General features: G+C 36.7%; 1 protein-coding gene across 2 annotated transcripts in view; it reads right to left on the reverse strand.

The window, feature by feature from the left end:
* LRRC69 (leucine rich repeat containing 69) overlaps positions 1-18,484 on the reverse strand; it is an 86,207-nt gene that overhangs the window by 61,006 nt on the left and 6,717 nt on the right. Inside the window, exons 2-5 of one of the 2 annotated variants that reach the window (XM_049854515.1) lie at positions 11,519-11,645; positions 8,842-8,914; positions 6,228-6,423; positions 3,376-3,447 (exon numbers count right to left, since the gene is read on the reverse strand). The exons of the other annotated variant lie outside the window; for it this stretch is intronic. Coding sequence (XP_049710472.1) covers positions 3,376-3,447; positions 6,228-6,423; positions 8,842-8,914; positions 11,519-11,645 — 468 coding nt within the window. The remainder of the gene's footprint in view (positions 1-3,375; positions 3,448-6,227; positions 6,424-8,841; positions 8,915-11,518; positions 11,646-18,484) is intronic. 2 annotated transcript variants of the gene reach the window in all.

Consider the following 18,484-nt stretch of genomic DNA (forward strand, 5'->3'; position numbering starts at 1 on the left):
AAAATAAATTTTAACTACTCATCCAAGAAGCACAGGACATTTTGCAAGCTGTTAAAATGAAAAAAAAAAAAAAGGCATGTCTTAGAAATTTGATTCCAAATAATTTTATCTGAGGCACTGAGAATGTACTAGAATTGTGTAAAGATATATCAGATCAAGAGGTCAGCCCCAGGATTTTGCTTCCTCTCTACTAATCTTTCTACTATTGATGACACTTCCTGAATACCTGGATAATAATTCCTTAAAGAAAATTTTTAAAAACCTCTTACTGGGAAGTTAAATAGAATGAAGGAAATGAAACCAATCTAGATACAGTGTGAAAAATGTTTTAATAGACATTTTTAAAAGACACAGATGGAGAAGCTTTTGAATGGCGACTTTACTTTTATTCTGCATTTCTATATTGCTTGAAATTGCAAGCAGAATGTATAATTTGTATATTTTTTATAAATTAAAAGTTTAAGTTCAAGGAAAAAAATACATAAGACAGTAAAATCCCAATTTAAGATCTGACTACATGATAATAAAAGAATCAATGCATTTCTAAAACAACTAATTCACTTTATAATCATCATGACATTTTTCTTACTAATCAAATAATTCAGAAACTCTTCTGATTCAATGCATATGACAAATATTTATAATAATTCCATTGTCTTACTGCACATTTCCACTTAATGTATATTATTAAACAAAAATCCTGGCAAAATTTCAGTTAAAAATATTCAAAATCTACGTGAATAATAAAAAATATACTACTGTGAAATACTGCATTTTCCAAATAGCACACAAAATTGCAGGCCATAAAATAACAACACACTCTTAAATAAAGACTACTAAAAAAAAAAAAAAAGAGTACCCATGAGGCAATAAAATAAACTAATTCAAGATACTTTCACAGAATACAATTTAAAATATTTGATTAAGAGTATACTTCTGGATAATGGGTACATACAGTTGCATTTTAGTCTGTCCTTTATTTTTATATATGATTGAAATTTTTCATAAGAAGTTTTGAAAACATGTAACCCCAGTAGACAGTGGATGATCACTATAATTATGTAGTGCTGTTAGTATATCGGAGCTCTGGTGGCTCAGTGGTCAAGAGCGTGGCTGCTAACCAAAGGACTGGCAGTTCCAGTTTGGGTCCACCAGGCTCTCCCTGGAAACCCTATGGGGCAGTTCTACTCTGTCCTATAGGGTTGCTGTGAGTCAGAATCAACTGGATGACAGTGGGCTTGGTTTTTATTGACATATACTATATAAAAACATATAATAATAATAGTTTCCATTCACTGAACATTGACTATACAAATTGCTTTATAATCATTATCTGATTTAACAACCTTATGAGGTTAATGGCAGTAATGTCCCCTATTTACAGATGAGGAAACAGAGACTGAAAAGTTAAGAAACTTACTCGAGATTACAAAGTTAGTAAACAAGAAAACGAGGATTTTAAATTTATGTGTCTATAACCCTGAAGTTCATGTTTTTCATTTCTATGCTATTCTTCTTCCTAGAAAGCATGGCCTAGTTGGTTGGTTTTAAAGTTCACTACCATTACTTTGAAACTTACTCTCTATTACTGATAATCTGAGCATGACCTGGGGTCAGAGTTTTATTCTCTATGCTCATCACTTGCCCCATCAGTTGCCCCAACTATCAAACATGCAAAAAAATTAATTGAACCAACTGGACTAAAGCTATGATGAGTTCATAGAATATGCTATGTCAGGCTGTTTATTAGAGACTTTTGAAATAAATACTACAAAGGCAAACTACTTCAGATCCTGTCAAAGTTAACCTAAATTCATATACCTGAAGTAATGGTGTTTTATCAAAATTGTAAGTACAGGATCACTTTGTAGAAGACACAGTTTATTAATGGTGCTGCCAACGTGGATATTAAATGTAATTGAAAAGCATTATTTAGATTTATTCATTTTAACAAGTGTTTATTGAGTTGAAATTCAAGATACTTCAGGAATGGGGGCAAAAAGAATATTCCTTGTCTTTGGAATCTTGCAGTCCAGTGACAAGACAAATGTGGAAAGAATTACTCCAGTGTTTGGCACAATGTTATCATGGAAGAGGTGGGATCTGAAGGCTGCTTTGAAGGTCAGGGAAGGAATCACCAGGCAAAAAGGGTTAAACTAAGATGTACAAGATGACTATAATCTTGTAGAGTTTACCAGGCCAGTATTAACAACACCCAATTGTTACTAAATTTTCAAAATGATATACTTTTTCTAAAACACAGACATTACACTCAGCTTTCATGTTTGAACCATCATCGATATAAAATCTTGTTCTAGTGGATCAAAATATCTGAAACCTTAATTTAGAAGTCACAGAACAGAAAAAAATAATGTATCAGCAACCATTTATTATCTTCTGGATTGATAGGCTTTTAATTACCACTTCGCATGTACAAAACAGACTTCATTCTGGTTCAAACCCCTGCTGAGAAATTGCATTTCCACCCCCAGATATACTGAATCTACACTTTCACAAGATTCCCAGGTGATTCTTATGTATAATAAATTTTGAAAATCACTGCTTTACTAGTGGAGCCTTGATGGCACAGTGGTTAACAGCTCAGCTGCTAACGAAAAGGTCAGCAGTTCAGGTCCATCAGCCTCTCCTTGGAAACCCTATGGGGTAGTTCTGCTCTGTCCTATGGAGTCACTATGAGTCAGAATCAACTCAAAGGCAACGGGTTTGGTTTTTTTGCTTGGGCTGTACTAGTGGTTCTCAGAATTGGTCCCTTCCCAGCAGCATTAGCATCACCTGGGAACTTGTTAGAAATGCAAATTCTCAGCAGGGGTTCAAACCACACTAACCAGGTCAAAGCCCTGGTACAAACATACTCGCTCAGATTTTAAGATCCAACATGAAAAACTGTCATGTCTTTCCCAAAAAATCAGACTTTGCCAAGACCAGCTGCTTCTCAGTTATTTGAAATTAAGCAAAGTCAAAGAAGTATGTTTTTCAATGCTTATGGCTTAAAAACAACTAACAGAAGTGTTATCTTTGCATTCATTACAAGGAATAAAATTTTGTGCTCTGGAAAATAGTATTTGCCAGAAGTCTGAGGTGACCAAAAGCAGCGTGTAACAAAAAAAAATTAATCATAACTGCTATATTAAAGTATTGTGATAGCAAATCAGAGTTCACTTAGTTCAAACAAGAACACAAGGGGACAAATGGGGAAGAGCAGGTTTTGGAATTCCAGAACAAAGCAAATTTTTTAGCCATTTCTATAATTCAAGGTTTCAATTATTACGGGTTTTTCTGGTTTCCCATATTTCTATTCCCAATGGCATAAACAAAATTATTTTTCAATTGTAAGAGAAAATTGACTCTACTTACTTGAGGTGGAAAAATCTGAACAATATTTCCAGCTATGTCTAGGATTCTTAGACTTGTAAGATCACAAATTCCCTATGTCAGAAAACAAAAGAAACAGAGGTATTTTTTAAAATCTAATACTTAGAATCATAAATGTTCCTTTTAAGTGCAAACTTGATGGAGGCGACCAGCTTTTTTAATTACCTGATCATCCTCAATGCATCTTCCCCAAGGAGATTGCTATATCCAGGATTATCAGATTCTTTGAATTCTACATTTCCTCTGACCACTCCCATATAATATGATGGCTCAGAGTTAGACTACTTCTGGGCTCAAATCCCACTTCTGACGTGAGCTATGTAGTTATGGGAAAATTTCTTTATCTCTTTCTACTTTAATTTCCCCATTTGTAAAATGAATTGTTAATAGAAGCCCCTACTTCATAAGGTTGTTGAATAGATTAAACGAGTTACTAACTGGAAAGTGCTTACTAGGAGCTAATACTTAGTGAGCACTCAATAGATATTAAAAATCCTTCGCCTTCGAGTTGATTCCTACTCATAGCAACCCTATAGAACAGAGTGGAACTGCCCCATACTGTTTCCAAGGCTGTAATCTTTTGGGAAGCAGACTGTCACATCTTTCTTCCATGATGCGCTGGTAGGTTTGAACACCCAACATTTTGGTTAGCAGCCCAGTGCTTAACCACTGCACTATCTAAAATAGTAAGAACTTTCAGCAACAGAAAACAGATGTAACCCTGAAAAGTTGTCTGTATTGACAATTCCATGAGCATTTATTATTCATCTATCTCATACTTAGCACTGTGCTAACAAAATCCTTTCCTTGTAAAAGAGATAAAACCTACCAAGGCTGCCTTTATCTAATTGGGGTACTGGACGTTAATAAGAGATCCAATCCTATGAAAGGGAGAGCCATGAAGCAGGATTGGGCAGAAGGTAAATTTGACATGTGATGCAGACCCAGTAGAGTGGGGAGCTCTGGAATGGGACTTGCCCATCCAGGTTGTCTTGCATTACAGAGAAATGGCCAGTCCTTTATATCCTTGCCTTGTTCAGTCACAGGATATGGAATGCTCTAGGGAAAGTGTGACCTTGGGCAAGGAAGGAGGCTATTGACAGCTGAGGCAGACCCTAAAAGAGCTAACAGTGGAGGCTGACTGCCTCCAGCATTCCCTACAACCAGGCAGTAAGTCCTTGAAGGGGACTTACACATGTATCCTCTTCTTATAACCCATGTGGTCTTTTACTGACTCTTCCTAGTATTGAGTCAGCTACAGAGACTTTCAGACTCCCAGTACATTTTCTTCTCACAGTATCCAGATATTAAGACATTTTTTTGAGAGAAAAATGAAACACTAGAGATATTCCAAGTCATTTTTCCCCCATTCGTATGGCTACTAATATCAGTTTGCTTCTTTTTTTATTCCTCAATTTACTTTATGGCATGCTGTCATGGATTGAATTATGCCCCCCCAAAAATGTGTGTATCAACTTGGTTAGGCCATGATTCCCAGTATTGTGTGGCTGTCCTCCATTTTGTGAATGTAATTTTATGCTGAGAGGATTAAGGTGGGATTGTAACACCACCGTTACTCAGGTCACCTCTCTGGGGTGTGGTCTGCACCATCTTTTGTCTCTCACGAGATAAAACGGAAGCAAGCAGAGAGTTAGGGACCTCATACCACCAAGAAAGCAGCACTGGGAACAGAGACTGTCCTTTGGACCTGGGGTCCCTGTGCCTAAGAAGCTCCTTGACCATGGGAAGATTGAGGACAAGGACCTTCCTCCAGAGCCAACAGGGACAGGAAGCCTTCCCCTGGATCTGACACCCTGAATTTGGACTTGTGACCTACTAGACTGTGAGAGAATAAATTTCTCTTTGTTAAAGCCACGCACTTGTGGTATTTCTGTTATAGCAGCATTAGATAACTAAGACACATGCTTTCCCTTCTATCTAATGAATTTAATTTGCATGAAGAAGGAAGTTAAACCAGACAGGTTCTGAGCAGGAAACAGTATACTCAAACTAGAAAATTTGAGGAGAGTTTAATAAAGGCACTATTTATAAAAGTGTGGCAGGGTAAGATTCCCTAAATCCACTAGGTTACTAGAAGCTAGGAACAGCAGGATGTTGTTTCTGCCTTGGTCTAAAAAGGCAAGGGGAGGGAGGAATTGTCCATAAGAGAACCACCTGACATTAGTTGTGGCCTTTAAGAAAGACATGCAGCCATCCCTCAACATCCTGCCAGGGAGGGTATCAGGGAACACCATCTGATAATGACTCCTCTCTTGCCCTTTCACTTCCTGCTAGTGCCTTCCATTGACCATGTCAAAGAGGAAGTCAGAGGACAGAGGAACTCACTGATGTCAGTCTCCTGGGCACAGAGCAAGTTGGAGTAAGATGGAGAGTAGATACGGAGGAAAAATGGAAAATATCTAGCACATATTCCAAAGCCAAAATGCACATCTATTTTATGCTGTATAAAGAGTTGTCAGATAAAATACAAGACACTCAAATTTAGATTTCAGATAAACGATAAATACTCTTTTGTAGAAGTATGTCCCAATTAATATTTGGGATATAATTGTTATCTGAAATTCATATTTAAGTGAGTATCCTGTACTTTTATTTGCTAAACCTGGCAGGCCTAGCTATGTAGAACAATACAAGTTATAATCCTCCTTTCTCAAAAGAATTTGGGAATTGACTACATATAATCTGAGGGAAATCAAGTCCTGGGTACTCAAAGGCTTTAACTCAGGCACCCGAATCTATTCTACAACTATGCCCATCATTTTTTAATCAGTTTCTCCCCAACAAAAGAAACTTTGGGTCTATGTTTTGCTTACCTCTGGCAAACCTTCAATGTTGTTCCTGGCCAGAAGGAGCTTCTGGAGCTTCTTCAAGAACTTAATCTCTCCAGGTATGCAAATGAGCTGATTGTAGTTAAGGTGAAGTTCAGAGAGATTCTCAAGTAAACAAAGTTCTTTAGGAATGCTGGCTAGTTGGTTATAATTCATGGTCAAATACAAAAGACTACGTAATCTAAAAAACAAAATATATGAATGAAACACAAGAATAAGTCCATTGTACAGAAGACACCACTTATCAGAAGCCATGTATCAATTCATTTTTTTGAAGCTCATCTAAATCAAGTGTCACAACTACTGTGACCATACAAATTAAAATTTAATTTCTTAAGACCTGAGCCTGGTGGCGTAGTGGTTAAGAGTTTGGCTGCTAATCAAAAGGTTAGCAGTTCGAACCCACCAGCCACTCCTTGGAAACCATATGCGGCAGTTCTAGTCTGTCCTATAGGGTCGCTCTGAGTCAGCAATGGGTTTCAATGGATCTATAATCAGATAGCTTATTTTAAGAATATTTTATGTAATCAAAACCTAGTATTAAAATTAAGAAAATTTTATTTTCATTCTATAAACATATACATGTGTGAGTGCATGCATATCTCTGTCTCCATCTCTATCTATACTTATATTTACCCAGTAACAAATACATGTGAATATCACTTAGTTGCTGTGAAAGATGAAAAAATGGATCAGCCACAAATTCTACCCTTATGGATATCTTAGTCTACAAGGAGGTATTAGATACAACCACAAAATTAAGACAGAAAATGCCATAAATAGAGAGAGAAAGATTAAAGATATTGGAGTTGTGTATTGCAAAACGCTCCTTAGAAGGGACAATGGCAAGACATTGTCTCCCATACTTTGGACAGGTTATCAGGAAGGACCAGTCCCTGGAGAAGGACATCATACTTGGTAAAGTAGAGGATCAGCAAACAGAGGAAGACCCTCAATGAGATGGACTGACACAGTGGCTGCAGCAAGGGGCTCAAACACAGCAACAATTGTGAGGATGGTACAGGACTGGGCAGTATTGTGCAAAGGGTTACTATGAGTAGGAACTGTCTTGATGGCACCTAATAACAAAAACAACAATTGCAGATACAGTAGCAGAAAATACCTGAAGTATATAAAAGCTTTTTTGAAAAGCTGACATTTTAAACCTAATCCTTAATAATAATAGAACTTGTAAAATTCAGGCAACAGGAGAAGTTTTATTGGTTTGCTGAAACTGTAATAGAGTGTCAGTTCACACAGCCAGAACAGGGGCAACTAGAATCAGCTGTGTAACAGCTTGGACCTACATACTCTGCAATCCTATTTTTTTGGTGAAAGCTTTCGTTCATTTTTCTGACATATTTTGACAATTGAATGCCTTAGATTATATAATTATACAATTCCTTTGGACTCCAAGAAGAGATAAGCTAACTAAATTGTGAAATAATGACGTGTTACAGCTATAAGGCCTTTGAAGTTCATCTACTCAAAATTTTTCCTTTAGAGATGAGAAAGCTGAAGTCCAGAGCAATTAAATTACTTGCCCAAGGTCGTAAAACTAGCTACAGAAATATATGACCTAAACCTAGTTCTTCAGATCTTCCCAAGTGTGGTTTTCTCATTATAGCATCATTTATATACATAAGTCAACTGATAAGCGAGTTGAATAAGTGAAAAAGCAAACATACAAAAGAAAACTATTGGCATTTTTGTTGCTATAAATATCCCTCCTCTACAGAAATTAGATTGGTTCATATTCTTTTCTAGTTGCTCAGACTTAAAATATTACTTTCCCTGTAAAAATCTTTTGAGGAAACATAATACATTGGCTAGGGGTATAGACAAGCGAATTGGAATTGATTTTCGGTGCTGTAGAAAGCTCTGTTCATAGTTCTGAATCCTCTTTTAAAAGTCTGGACGTTCTTACTGTGTAATACATCTGTTTCTGTTCAACAGGCAATAAAGAAAGTCTCCAAAGTAAACCTGAGCAGGGCTCTCTTTCCATCTGTCAGAGGAAAAGCCCAAGAGGGCGTTTTGCCTGCAGAAGGACAAGGCCCTCAGCTGGTTCCAGAAAGGCACTGTAATGGCAGCCTGTCTGTGCAGCTATGCAGGATAAGGGAAAATGACACTCTTTACTATTGTTAATGATAATAAAATGGGGTGTTTTTTTTTTTTTTTTAAAGAAAATGACAACTTGGTTTTAAAATCCTTTGCTTTTATACTACCTTTTCCATCAAGTTCAACGTGGTTTGCAACACTCATGAGAAATAAAATTTAATGTCTCCAAATCTGTAGCAGAGCAAGCTCCAAGAACCCCAGAGTTGAGAAACCAATAACACAATCAGCTCTAGAACTTTGTTTCAACCCTCTGACTACCAGATCACGCACGCTGTGTTTCGTTTCTCTGAAGCGCTTAAGAAATCATCTGTTTAATATTAGTGGCTGGCCTCAGCCCTTCAGACTCCTCTGTGCTATGTATAATCCCTGCACATACTAGATGGTAGGCATAATGTGTTCAGATGACCAGGGTGGGTCAGGGAGCAGGAGGAGGTGGAGACTCCTGTAGTGAGTCTCCATATCTCACTATAAACAAAATTACCTGCCGATTTCTTGAGGAAGGCTTGTCAGCAGATTGTTGTTCAGATTAAGCAGGACCAAATTTTGTAAACCATCTGTTAGAAAATAATTTTAGTCACTTCAGCCATCTGTTAAATGATAATTTTCAGTCACCTTTCTATACACCTTTGTTTTCCTTCTGGTTTCTTGCCTTGGCCATGGCTCTTTGGTTGCAGGTAATAGATATCCTCTTAAACTAGCTTAAGCAAAAATGGGAAATTTATCACAAAGTCATGGCTTATCACTACGCCATGGTACATTCAGCAAAGGGTACAGGCAGGCTCACCACGAATTGGAACTGGAAGCTAAAAGACACCCAGAACCGAGAAGTTTATCCTCTGGATAACTCTGCAGAACATGCAGTTTAATGTCTCCTCACAGCTTCTCCCACAACTTCATTTTCATTCTCTCTGTCTCACGATCTCCTTTCCTTCCTCCCTTATTCTGTTTCTGTTGAGCAGAATTTCTCCATTTTCCCATGCAATCATGGCTTCTGAGTCTGAATGTTCACAGACTGGAAACATAGCGTTCTCAAACTCAAATGCCTACGAGAATCAAGCAGATAACCCAGATAGATGCAGTGAGTCTGGTGAGAGCTGTGTTGAACTGGAGAGCACGTGCCTTGTTTCAGCCAGCTCCTGTTCATTGTGTCATGGAATGCGACTCACTGTTGGCCAATCTTTCATTTTTAAAACAAACAAAAAGAGCCAAAGATCCAGATTTTCATGTGAACTCTCCTCATTTTCAAATACTGGCACCTAATTCCAGCATTTAAAAAGGCAGACAAAAAACAGAACCAATCTATCTGTGAGCCAGATTTGGCCTATGCAACCTCTGCCTTAGTTCATGTGATTAGCTTAAACCAATGAAATTGTTTTGGACTCTATTACAATCCCCTAAAAAGAGAATCTGACAGACCTGGCTTGGGACACATGTCTAGCCCTCGTCCTATCCTCTCTGCTCAAGGGACAGGGTAACCTAATACAATGAAACTATCTAGATTCATGCTGACTAAGGTGTTCAGCACCCTGACACCAAGCTACTTTCTGCCCCTAGTTAATCAGGACCTGACATAGAACATAATTCATATCAATGATATCAGCTTTTCAGAGATCAACACCCCAAAATCAAGACATGTAGAAATTAAAGACATTAAGGGGTGCTATACACAGATTACATATATACCATATATTTCTATATTTTTTTATACACAGATTACATATATACCATATATTTCTATATTTTAAAATATATTTGTTATGTATTTTAACATATTAATGTTTAATTCATTCATATTTAATGTAGTTCATACAATATTATCTATTTGTTCAAATGCTCTTAATTATTTCTCATATGTAAACTATTTTTTTCCTAAGCCTAAATAAACTACAATTGGGCCCTGAATCTATGGCTTTGTATATATATTGTGCATAAACATCAGTAAGTCTTTGTTACAATGATCAACTTGAGAAAGGGTATTTCTCCAAGATACACGGTCAGTGATTTTAAATTTGAAGAGATGGTACTAGAGCCTATTTGTGCTATTTGCCAAATAATACAAACCAAAAACCATACCCATTGCCATCAAGTTGATTCTGCCTCATAGTAACCCTACAAGACAGAGTAGAACTGCCCTATAGTGTTTCCAAGAAGCAGCTGGTGGATTTGAACTTCCAACCATTTAGTTAGCAGCCAAGCTCTTTAACCACTGTACCACCAGGCCTCTATTTGCCAAATATAACCTCTAATTTAGTGTCATAAGTAATCATGCTTTTAATAATGAAGATTATGCTTGAAAATGACTATATATATATCACCCATGACTCAAAAGCTCACAGAATTGTATAATTTCCATAATATATCCCTATTTCTACTATCAAGAACCAAAGCATAAAGTGGTGAGGTGCCTTACGCAAGTCAGTTAAACTATAAAAATCACCTGGATCTCTTTGTCATAAATTCTGTCCTTAAGCCAACTCTGCCTATATTACAATAGGAAATTGTCATTTTGATTGGAGGAATTATTAGTTTAGGAGAAACACAAAGACAAGGATTTCATTTACTGGATTTAATATCTTTTCTTTAAAATTCTCCACAAATTCCTCTTGAAGCATTATTGGTGGCAACAGCCCCAATTACTTCCTTCCTTGCACAACGAAATAAAGGCATCTTTACATTCTCCCCCCCCAAAAAAAATTTCAACAAACTGATTTAAACTCAGATAAAAAAAAAAAATTTTTTTTTTTTCATCTAGATTAAAGATTGTGATTTTGTACCTCAGACAGAGTAAAAATTGAAAAGAACAATGAAAGGTGTGGAGAACTTCACTCGATTTGATTTTTCAACTAGTTTTCTCTTTGGCTCAGAAAAATGGGCCTCAGATTCAAAAGCCTGAAAGTACACTGATTCTGAAAAGGGGAAAATTCACTAATACTACGCTTGCTTATTTTTATAATTCTACATGTAAAGAAATACATGATATAATAGTTGGAAAAAAAAAGTGTTACTTTTAATATTTCTTAATTTCAAGAGTAGTGTATAAATATCTCCAACAAAAAAGATTAAACCATGTAAGATTCTTTTCTTACTTTAGTCCTATATTATTAAATACGGGAAATTAAATTTGAAACTACAATGCTGCATTCCTTTGACTAACTTACCACATGCTTCTGGTACAAATCTACGAATCCTATTTCTAAATAAATGCAGTTTCTTCAGGGATGTAAGGTATTTCAGCTCTTCTGGAACTTCTTCTAAAAGATTGTTTCCCAGATTTAGTGTGGTCAACTGCAAGCATATAGGTGTTTAATGGACTCACAATTATCTACTTTGAATAAGAAAAAGAAAAATGAAGCACCTTTGCTCGGATCTACGTGGTTTAAGAAAATTTTAACATAACCTTAAATAGTTATTTCACAGGCACCTAAAATTCTCTTTAATATAGTTCATGTGAGTTTCATACTCAAACACTTTGTTAATTAAAGCACAATTTAATTTTCAATTAAATGTCATTAATATTGTACTAAAAACCTTTCCAGGGTTATTTAAAAGCACAATTAATAATCTGTTAATAGCTCACTTGAGAAACCCAAGCATCTCCCAACATTTCAACCTATAAAATCAAAACCATTAGAATTCATCAAAGGGGCTAATTTCCAGAAGACAGAAATTGAGCCAAAGATCTGAGGTCCTCAAGTCATATTACTCCTAACTGAGCTATCCTGTTTAGGCCAATAAAACTGCTATATACCACAGATACAGTTGGGGGAACTTTAACTTTGATGTCACTCTATGTCTGCTGCTCACAAATGAGACTACTGAAATGGTAGAGTAGGAAAGATCTGTCCTATGTATGCCTGTCCTACTAATGATTCATCAGATATAAGAAGAACGGCACATAAGAGGAATTAGAAATTCCTTCTTGATCTTCTAACTCTAATCCGTTCTGTCAATGATGTGGTATTGTTCCCTAAATCTCAGTGTTTTTCTTTCTTTTGAAATCTAATTGTACCTTCCAAGATTAAACAAAAGCGGGGGGGGGGTCTTTTCTTTTATTCCCCAACATCATTTATCATTCGGATTTCATTACCAATTCCATATTTCAGAATTTTAACATTAAAGGTAAAAGAAAAGGAATAATGGGAGTTTTGACCAACTAATGAAATTACATAAAAGAAAAATAATTAAAGATTAAATTTAGGCAATTTAGGATTTATAGTTAAATATCTTGCTGGCTTCAATTGTATGTATTTGGTATGCAGGTATGTTAATGCTTTAAATCAATATAAAGAAGTAGACATAGATATATTTACTATTAAGTTCCTCATCCTTAGAATTTATGCTGAAGATTTCGCATCCATACGAGCTCATCTTGTGAGAATTACCATTATCCTATTTTTTTTATTAAAAAAAGGACAATGTATCTACAGTTTTGGTTGTCTTGTTGTATTATAAAGACAAAGTATCTGAGATACCTTGACAAGCTTGTTCCAAATGATGTTTTAACAGCAAAGGCTTTCAGAAGGAGTGCAAGCAGCGTTTTGTTAGCAACATTCTCCATGTTATTGTTGGTTGCCATCAAGTCAACTCCAAATCATAGAAACCTTATGTATAACAAAAAGAAACATTGCCTAGTTCTGGGCCGTCTTCGTGGTCATTAGCTTGCCTGAATTCATTGTCAATGTCAGTCCATCTCATTGAGGGTTTCGCTGGTTTTTGCTGACACTCTCCATGGTTCTGGGTAATTCCTGAAGGAAGGCTTTAGTCATACAAGAAACAACTACTTGTTAATTATAAAACTTGCATTCCTCAATAATTATATATCGAATGAAGTTTTCTTGACCTTCTCAGAGAGTAACTCTGCCCGAACCTTGGAAATTGGCATGTTGCCATAGATTCAAAAATGCCATTGCTACTAACTGGTTTTTTGTGGATCCATGACCCAGAGAATTACAATTAGAATTTTTATAAGTCACATAGCCTAATATATGCAGGAGCCCTAATGGTGCAGTGGTTAAGCGTTCAGCTGTTAACCTAAAGGTTGGCAGTTTGAATCCACCAGCTGCTCCTTGGAAACCCTATGGGACGGTACGACTCTGTCCTATAGAATCGCTACAAGTTGGAGTCTACTCAGTGGCAACAGGTTTTTTTGTTTTTTTTTAAGTCTTATAAGATGCAGGTGGGCAATTATATACCTTCCTCAAGAACACACCTAGTAACGACGAGCTCTTTTATCTTTTTGGAAAGTTCTGTATTTATAGGCTTTCTGTAACTTCTACTCAATTCTTCCCACAGCAATTATAAAAAATAGTTTTATTCCCTCTCCCCTCTCTCATATAACCATCTTTCAAATTCTTGAAGGCTGCTATCATATTCCCCTTGAATTTACTCCATTTTTTTCCTTACCCACTTCCCTTAGGATATAATTTCCAGAGCCCTCAGCTCTCCTGGTCACTCTCTAATTTTTGTGAGTACCTCTCTAAAACCACGGTGCCTAGGGTGAGACAAGAAATGTGAGCTGACTAGCAGATATGCTGGTGGGACCACTGGATCTCCCTTGGGCAGATCACTACACTTCTACTAATGCAGCCTAACATAGCATTCACTCTTTCCGCAGCAGGGCACATTTTTGGTGCATAATTAATTTTGTTTGTGGCCAAAGAAAACTCCTAAGTTAACTGACAAGCAGATAACCCACATCCTGGGCTTGTGCAACTGAATTCTTTTCTTAACCTAAATGTAGGAATTTACATTTATCCCTGTAAAAATTGCATCTTGTTGGTCTTGGCTCAGACATCTCCAGTGGATGTGATGTTGCTCCTCTAAATTCTAAGTGTAAAACTGAACGATGTCACTGAAAAAAACCAGGTTTATTTTTTCACCTTGCCCATTTTGGTAATGTACTCTTCATTCTCATAATCATAAAATCATAGGGTGGCCAAATTTTGAAGTCACCTAGAACTTCTTTCTCACCCACCACCTAAATTCAATATTGCTAAGTCATATTCTCAAAATTCCTTTCAGATGTATCTTTTTTTTTTTTTTAACCTCTATTCCAATTGCAATCACCCTAGTACTAGTCTTCATTACCGCCTGCCTATATCATTACCATGGACTCCCAAAAGAATGAACAAATCAGTCTTAGAATACAACCAGAATGCTCCTTAAAATGATGATGGCAAGACTTCAGCTCTCTTTCTTGAACATGTGATCAGGAAAGACCAACTGCTAGAAAAGGCCATTATATTTGGTAAAAGAGGGAAACCCTCAATGAGACGGAATGACACAATAGCCACAAAAATGAACTCAAACGTATCAATGATCATGAAGATGGCACAAGACTGGGCAAAGTTTTGTTCAGTTATACATTAGGTTGCCATGAACCCAAGCTGACTTGATGGCAACTAACAACAACATATCGTTAATTAGTAAAAGGATGTAAAAATGGGATGCGTTACTGCCTAAGTTTTTTTCATCCAATCCTACTAGATTACATCTAAACTCATTGCCCAAATAATCAATCCTTGAGGAATTTCCTACCCAATAAGTCCTAAATGTTTGCAAACTTCCTATCATTTTTCCTATATCTTTGTACACGCACCCCAAACATTTGTCTAACTCAATTCTTTCTAAATTTGATTTGATTTATTTGATCACATTGGCCCACTCGCACTTCTCAGTGATAACTTATCTGTGGCCTGTCTTGAAATAGATGTTTGTGTTTCCTCTTATATCTTGGATATGAGATAAGCATCTCAATGTCCATTGATGACTTTGGATTATATATAGGCAGTCTTTGCCTATGTAGGAGAGAAGTGAATAAGGAACTTGAGTAGAGAATATAATGATTAATGTATTAATGACAATATAAGTGGCTGCCATTTAAATAGAATTTAATATGTGCCAAACACTATACTAAACCATCTTGTACATTGCCTCACATAGACCTCACAATAAACCCAATTTTACAGAAAAGGTTCTGTGATCCAGGCTATGATTTATAATGAAACTCTATGGCCTATACTCCTAACTTTGCACTACACTGTCTACATAATATGTTACCTACTTCTTTTTTAAATTGACTATGGCTAACAAGGAGATACTGCATGGTTCAAAATTGGAAAAGGTGTGTTCAGGGTTGCATTCTTTTACTTATTCAATCTATATGCTGAACAAATAATCTGAGAACCTGGACTATATGAAGAACAAGGCATCAGGACTGGAGGAAGTTTCATTAACAACCTGCGATATGCAGTTGACACTAGCTTGTTTGCTGAAAGTGAAGACAACTTGAAGCACTTACTGATGAAGGTAAAAGACTTCAGTATGGGTTTACACCTCAACATAAAGAAAAAGAAAATCTTAGAACATGATAAATGGCAAAGAAATTGAAGTTGTCAAAGATTTCATTCATCTTGGATCAATAATCAGCACCCACAGAAGCCGCAATCAAGAACTCAAACAACATATTGTATTGGACAAATCTGCTGCAAAAGACCTCTTTAGAATGTTAAAAAGCAAAGACATCACTTTGAGGACTAAGGTTTGCCTGACCCAAGCCATGGTATTTTCAATCGCCTCATATGCACAGGAAAGCTGGACAATAAAAAAGAAGATCAAAGAAGAATTACATTTGAATTATAGTGTTCATGAAGTCCATACCATGGACTGCCAGAAGAACGAAGAAATCTGTCTTGGAAGAAGCAGCTGGAATGCTCCTTAAAGCAAGGATGGCAAGACTTACTTTAGACATGTTATCAGGGGAGACCAGTCCCTGGAGAAGGACATCATGCTTTGTAAAGTAGAGGGTGAACAGAAGGGATGAAGACCCTCAAGGAGATGGATTGATACAGTGGCTGCAACATAGGCTCAAACATAGCAACGATTTTAAGTACAGTGCGAACCAGGGGACATTTTTTTCTGTTATACATGAGGTCACTGTGTGTTGGAACCAACTTGAAAGCACCTAACAACAACAACAAGAATTACCATATATATGTACATTATATATATGCAGAATTGTCTTGCATGTAAGACATAGAATCCATGTTAACTATCCTTGTTCTGTTGTTGTGCACACTTTAGTCAGTATTGTGCACAGACTTTTTAGTCCATCTGTTATGTAATTTACTAGCTATGTGATCTCAGACAAGTCACTTAAATTCCTAAGAGTCTGTTTCCTTTCTTAAAATGAGGATACTAGCATTGACTTCTCAGGGCTATCTGAAGAATCAGAGACAATACAATAAAGTACCTGGCAAACAGCAGCTGTTATGTAATGGTAACTGTAATTTGGGCCCAGGAGAAGTTCATGGGATAAAATGTTAGACTTACAAAGTGCTAGAGATACAGTAGGTGCTTTATATATATATGTTGACAATTCTGCCTGGCTTTCAGATTTTTTTTTTTTTAATTGTGCTTTAAGTGAAAGTTTACATATCAAGTCAGTCTCTCATATAAAAATTTATATATACCTTGCTATGTACTCCTGGCTGCTCTCCCTCTAATGAGACAGCACACTCTTCCTCGCCACCCTGTATTCCCCTCTGCCAGCTCCTGTCCCCCTCTGCCTTCTCGTCTCCCCTCCAGACAGGAGCTGCCCACATAGTCTCATGCGTCTACTTGAGCCAAAAAGCTCACTCCTCACCAATATCATTTTCTATCCCTGTCTGAAGAGTTGGCTTTGGGAATGGTTCCAGTCTTGGGCTAACTGAAGGTCCAGGGACCATGACCTCCGAGGTCCCTCTAGTCTCAGTCAGACCATTAAGTCTGGTCTTTTTATGAGAATTTGAGGTCTGCATCTCACTGTTCTCCGGCTCCATCAGGGATTCTCTGTTGTGTTCCCTGTCAGGGCAGTCATTGGTTGTAGACGGGCACCATCTAGTTCTTCTTGTCTCAGGCTGAGGTAGTCTCTGGTTATATGGCCCTTTCTGTCTCTTGGGCTCATATTTAACTTCTGTCTTTGGTGTTCTTCATTCTCCTTTGATCCAGGTGGTTTGAGATCAATTGATGCATCTTAGATGGCCATTTGCTAGTGTTTAAGACCCCAGATGCCACTCACCAAAGTGGGATGCAGAACATTTTCTTAACACATTTTGTTATGCCAATTTACCTAGATGTCCCCTGAAATCATGATCCCCAGACGTCTACCTCTGCTACTCTAGCCTTCAAAGTGTTCGGTTGTATTTAGGAAGCTTCTTTGCTCTTTGGTTTAGTCCAGTTGTGCTGACCTCTCCTGTATTGTGTGTTGTCTTTTCCTTCACCTAAAATAGTTCTTGTCTACTATCTAATTAGTGAATACCCCTCTCCCTAGCTCCCCACACTCGTTGGTTTTCAGATTTGAAATCTGCTTGTTTTCTTAATGATTTCTAAATCATTTTTTCAGTGATTTCTAAATTTACAGCCACATTTGAATAATATTTTCAGGAAAAATGAAAATGTTAGCCATAAAAAAAAATAGTTAGCCACTTTCTGTTAATTTATTAATTTTTCTGGGGAAAAAATTATTGTTTCCACAATGATAATGTGTTTTGGGATTCCATTTCCATTAAAAAATCATTATGCCTTGGTTCTCCAATTATGATAAAGGATTTCCACGTTTAATGCTCTCCCTTGCTTTATATCCTCCTTTTGTATTTGCATACTCATGTACTTCCTATGACCAATTATTACCTTCTTTGTATTACAAAGATTCATGTACATATTCTATCTACACTATTATGTTGGAAATTTTGCAGTGATAGGGTCTCTATGTGGTTAATCTTGCATTCAAAGAACAGTGTCTGGAATATAATAGATGCTCAATAAATGTTTGTTGAATGCTACCTTCTTTAAAAAAAAAAAAAAATTGTGAAATACTCATTATGGCTCCACAGCAATTATTTCAAAATCAAGTATTTATTGACCTCAGTCTGTTTCAAACTGTGCAGCTTGATCCAGATCCTTCTATTCTGTTCTCTTTATTTTAGTCTTCTGCTCATCCTCACTAACCCCTGCATTCTATTCAGTGATAGTACCTATCATATGAAAACCTAGAACTTGAACCAGACACCTCTCCTAACATTTAAATTTGCTGTGCTACTGTTAATTACTACCCAAAAACTCCATTCTATTTACTATAAGGCTTC

The sequence above is a fragment of the Elephas maximus genome, chromosome 15 (genome assembly GCF_024166365.1).
Source record: "Elephas maximus indicus isolate mEleMax1 chromosome 15, mEleMax1 primary haplotype, whole genome shotgun sequence".
In the NCBI taxonomy this organism is placed as follows: domain Eukaryota; kingdom Metazoa; phylum Chordata; class Mammalia; order Proboscidea; family Elephantidae; genus Elephas; species Elephas maximus.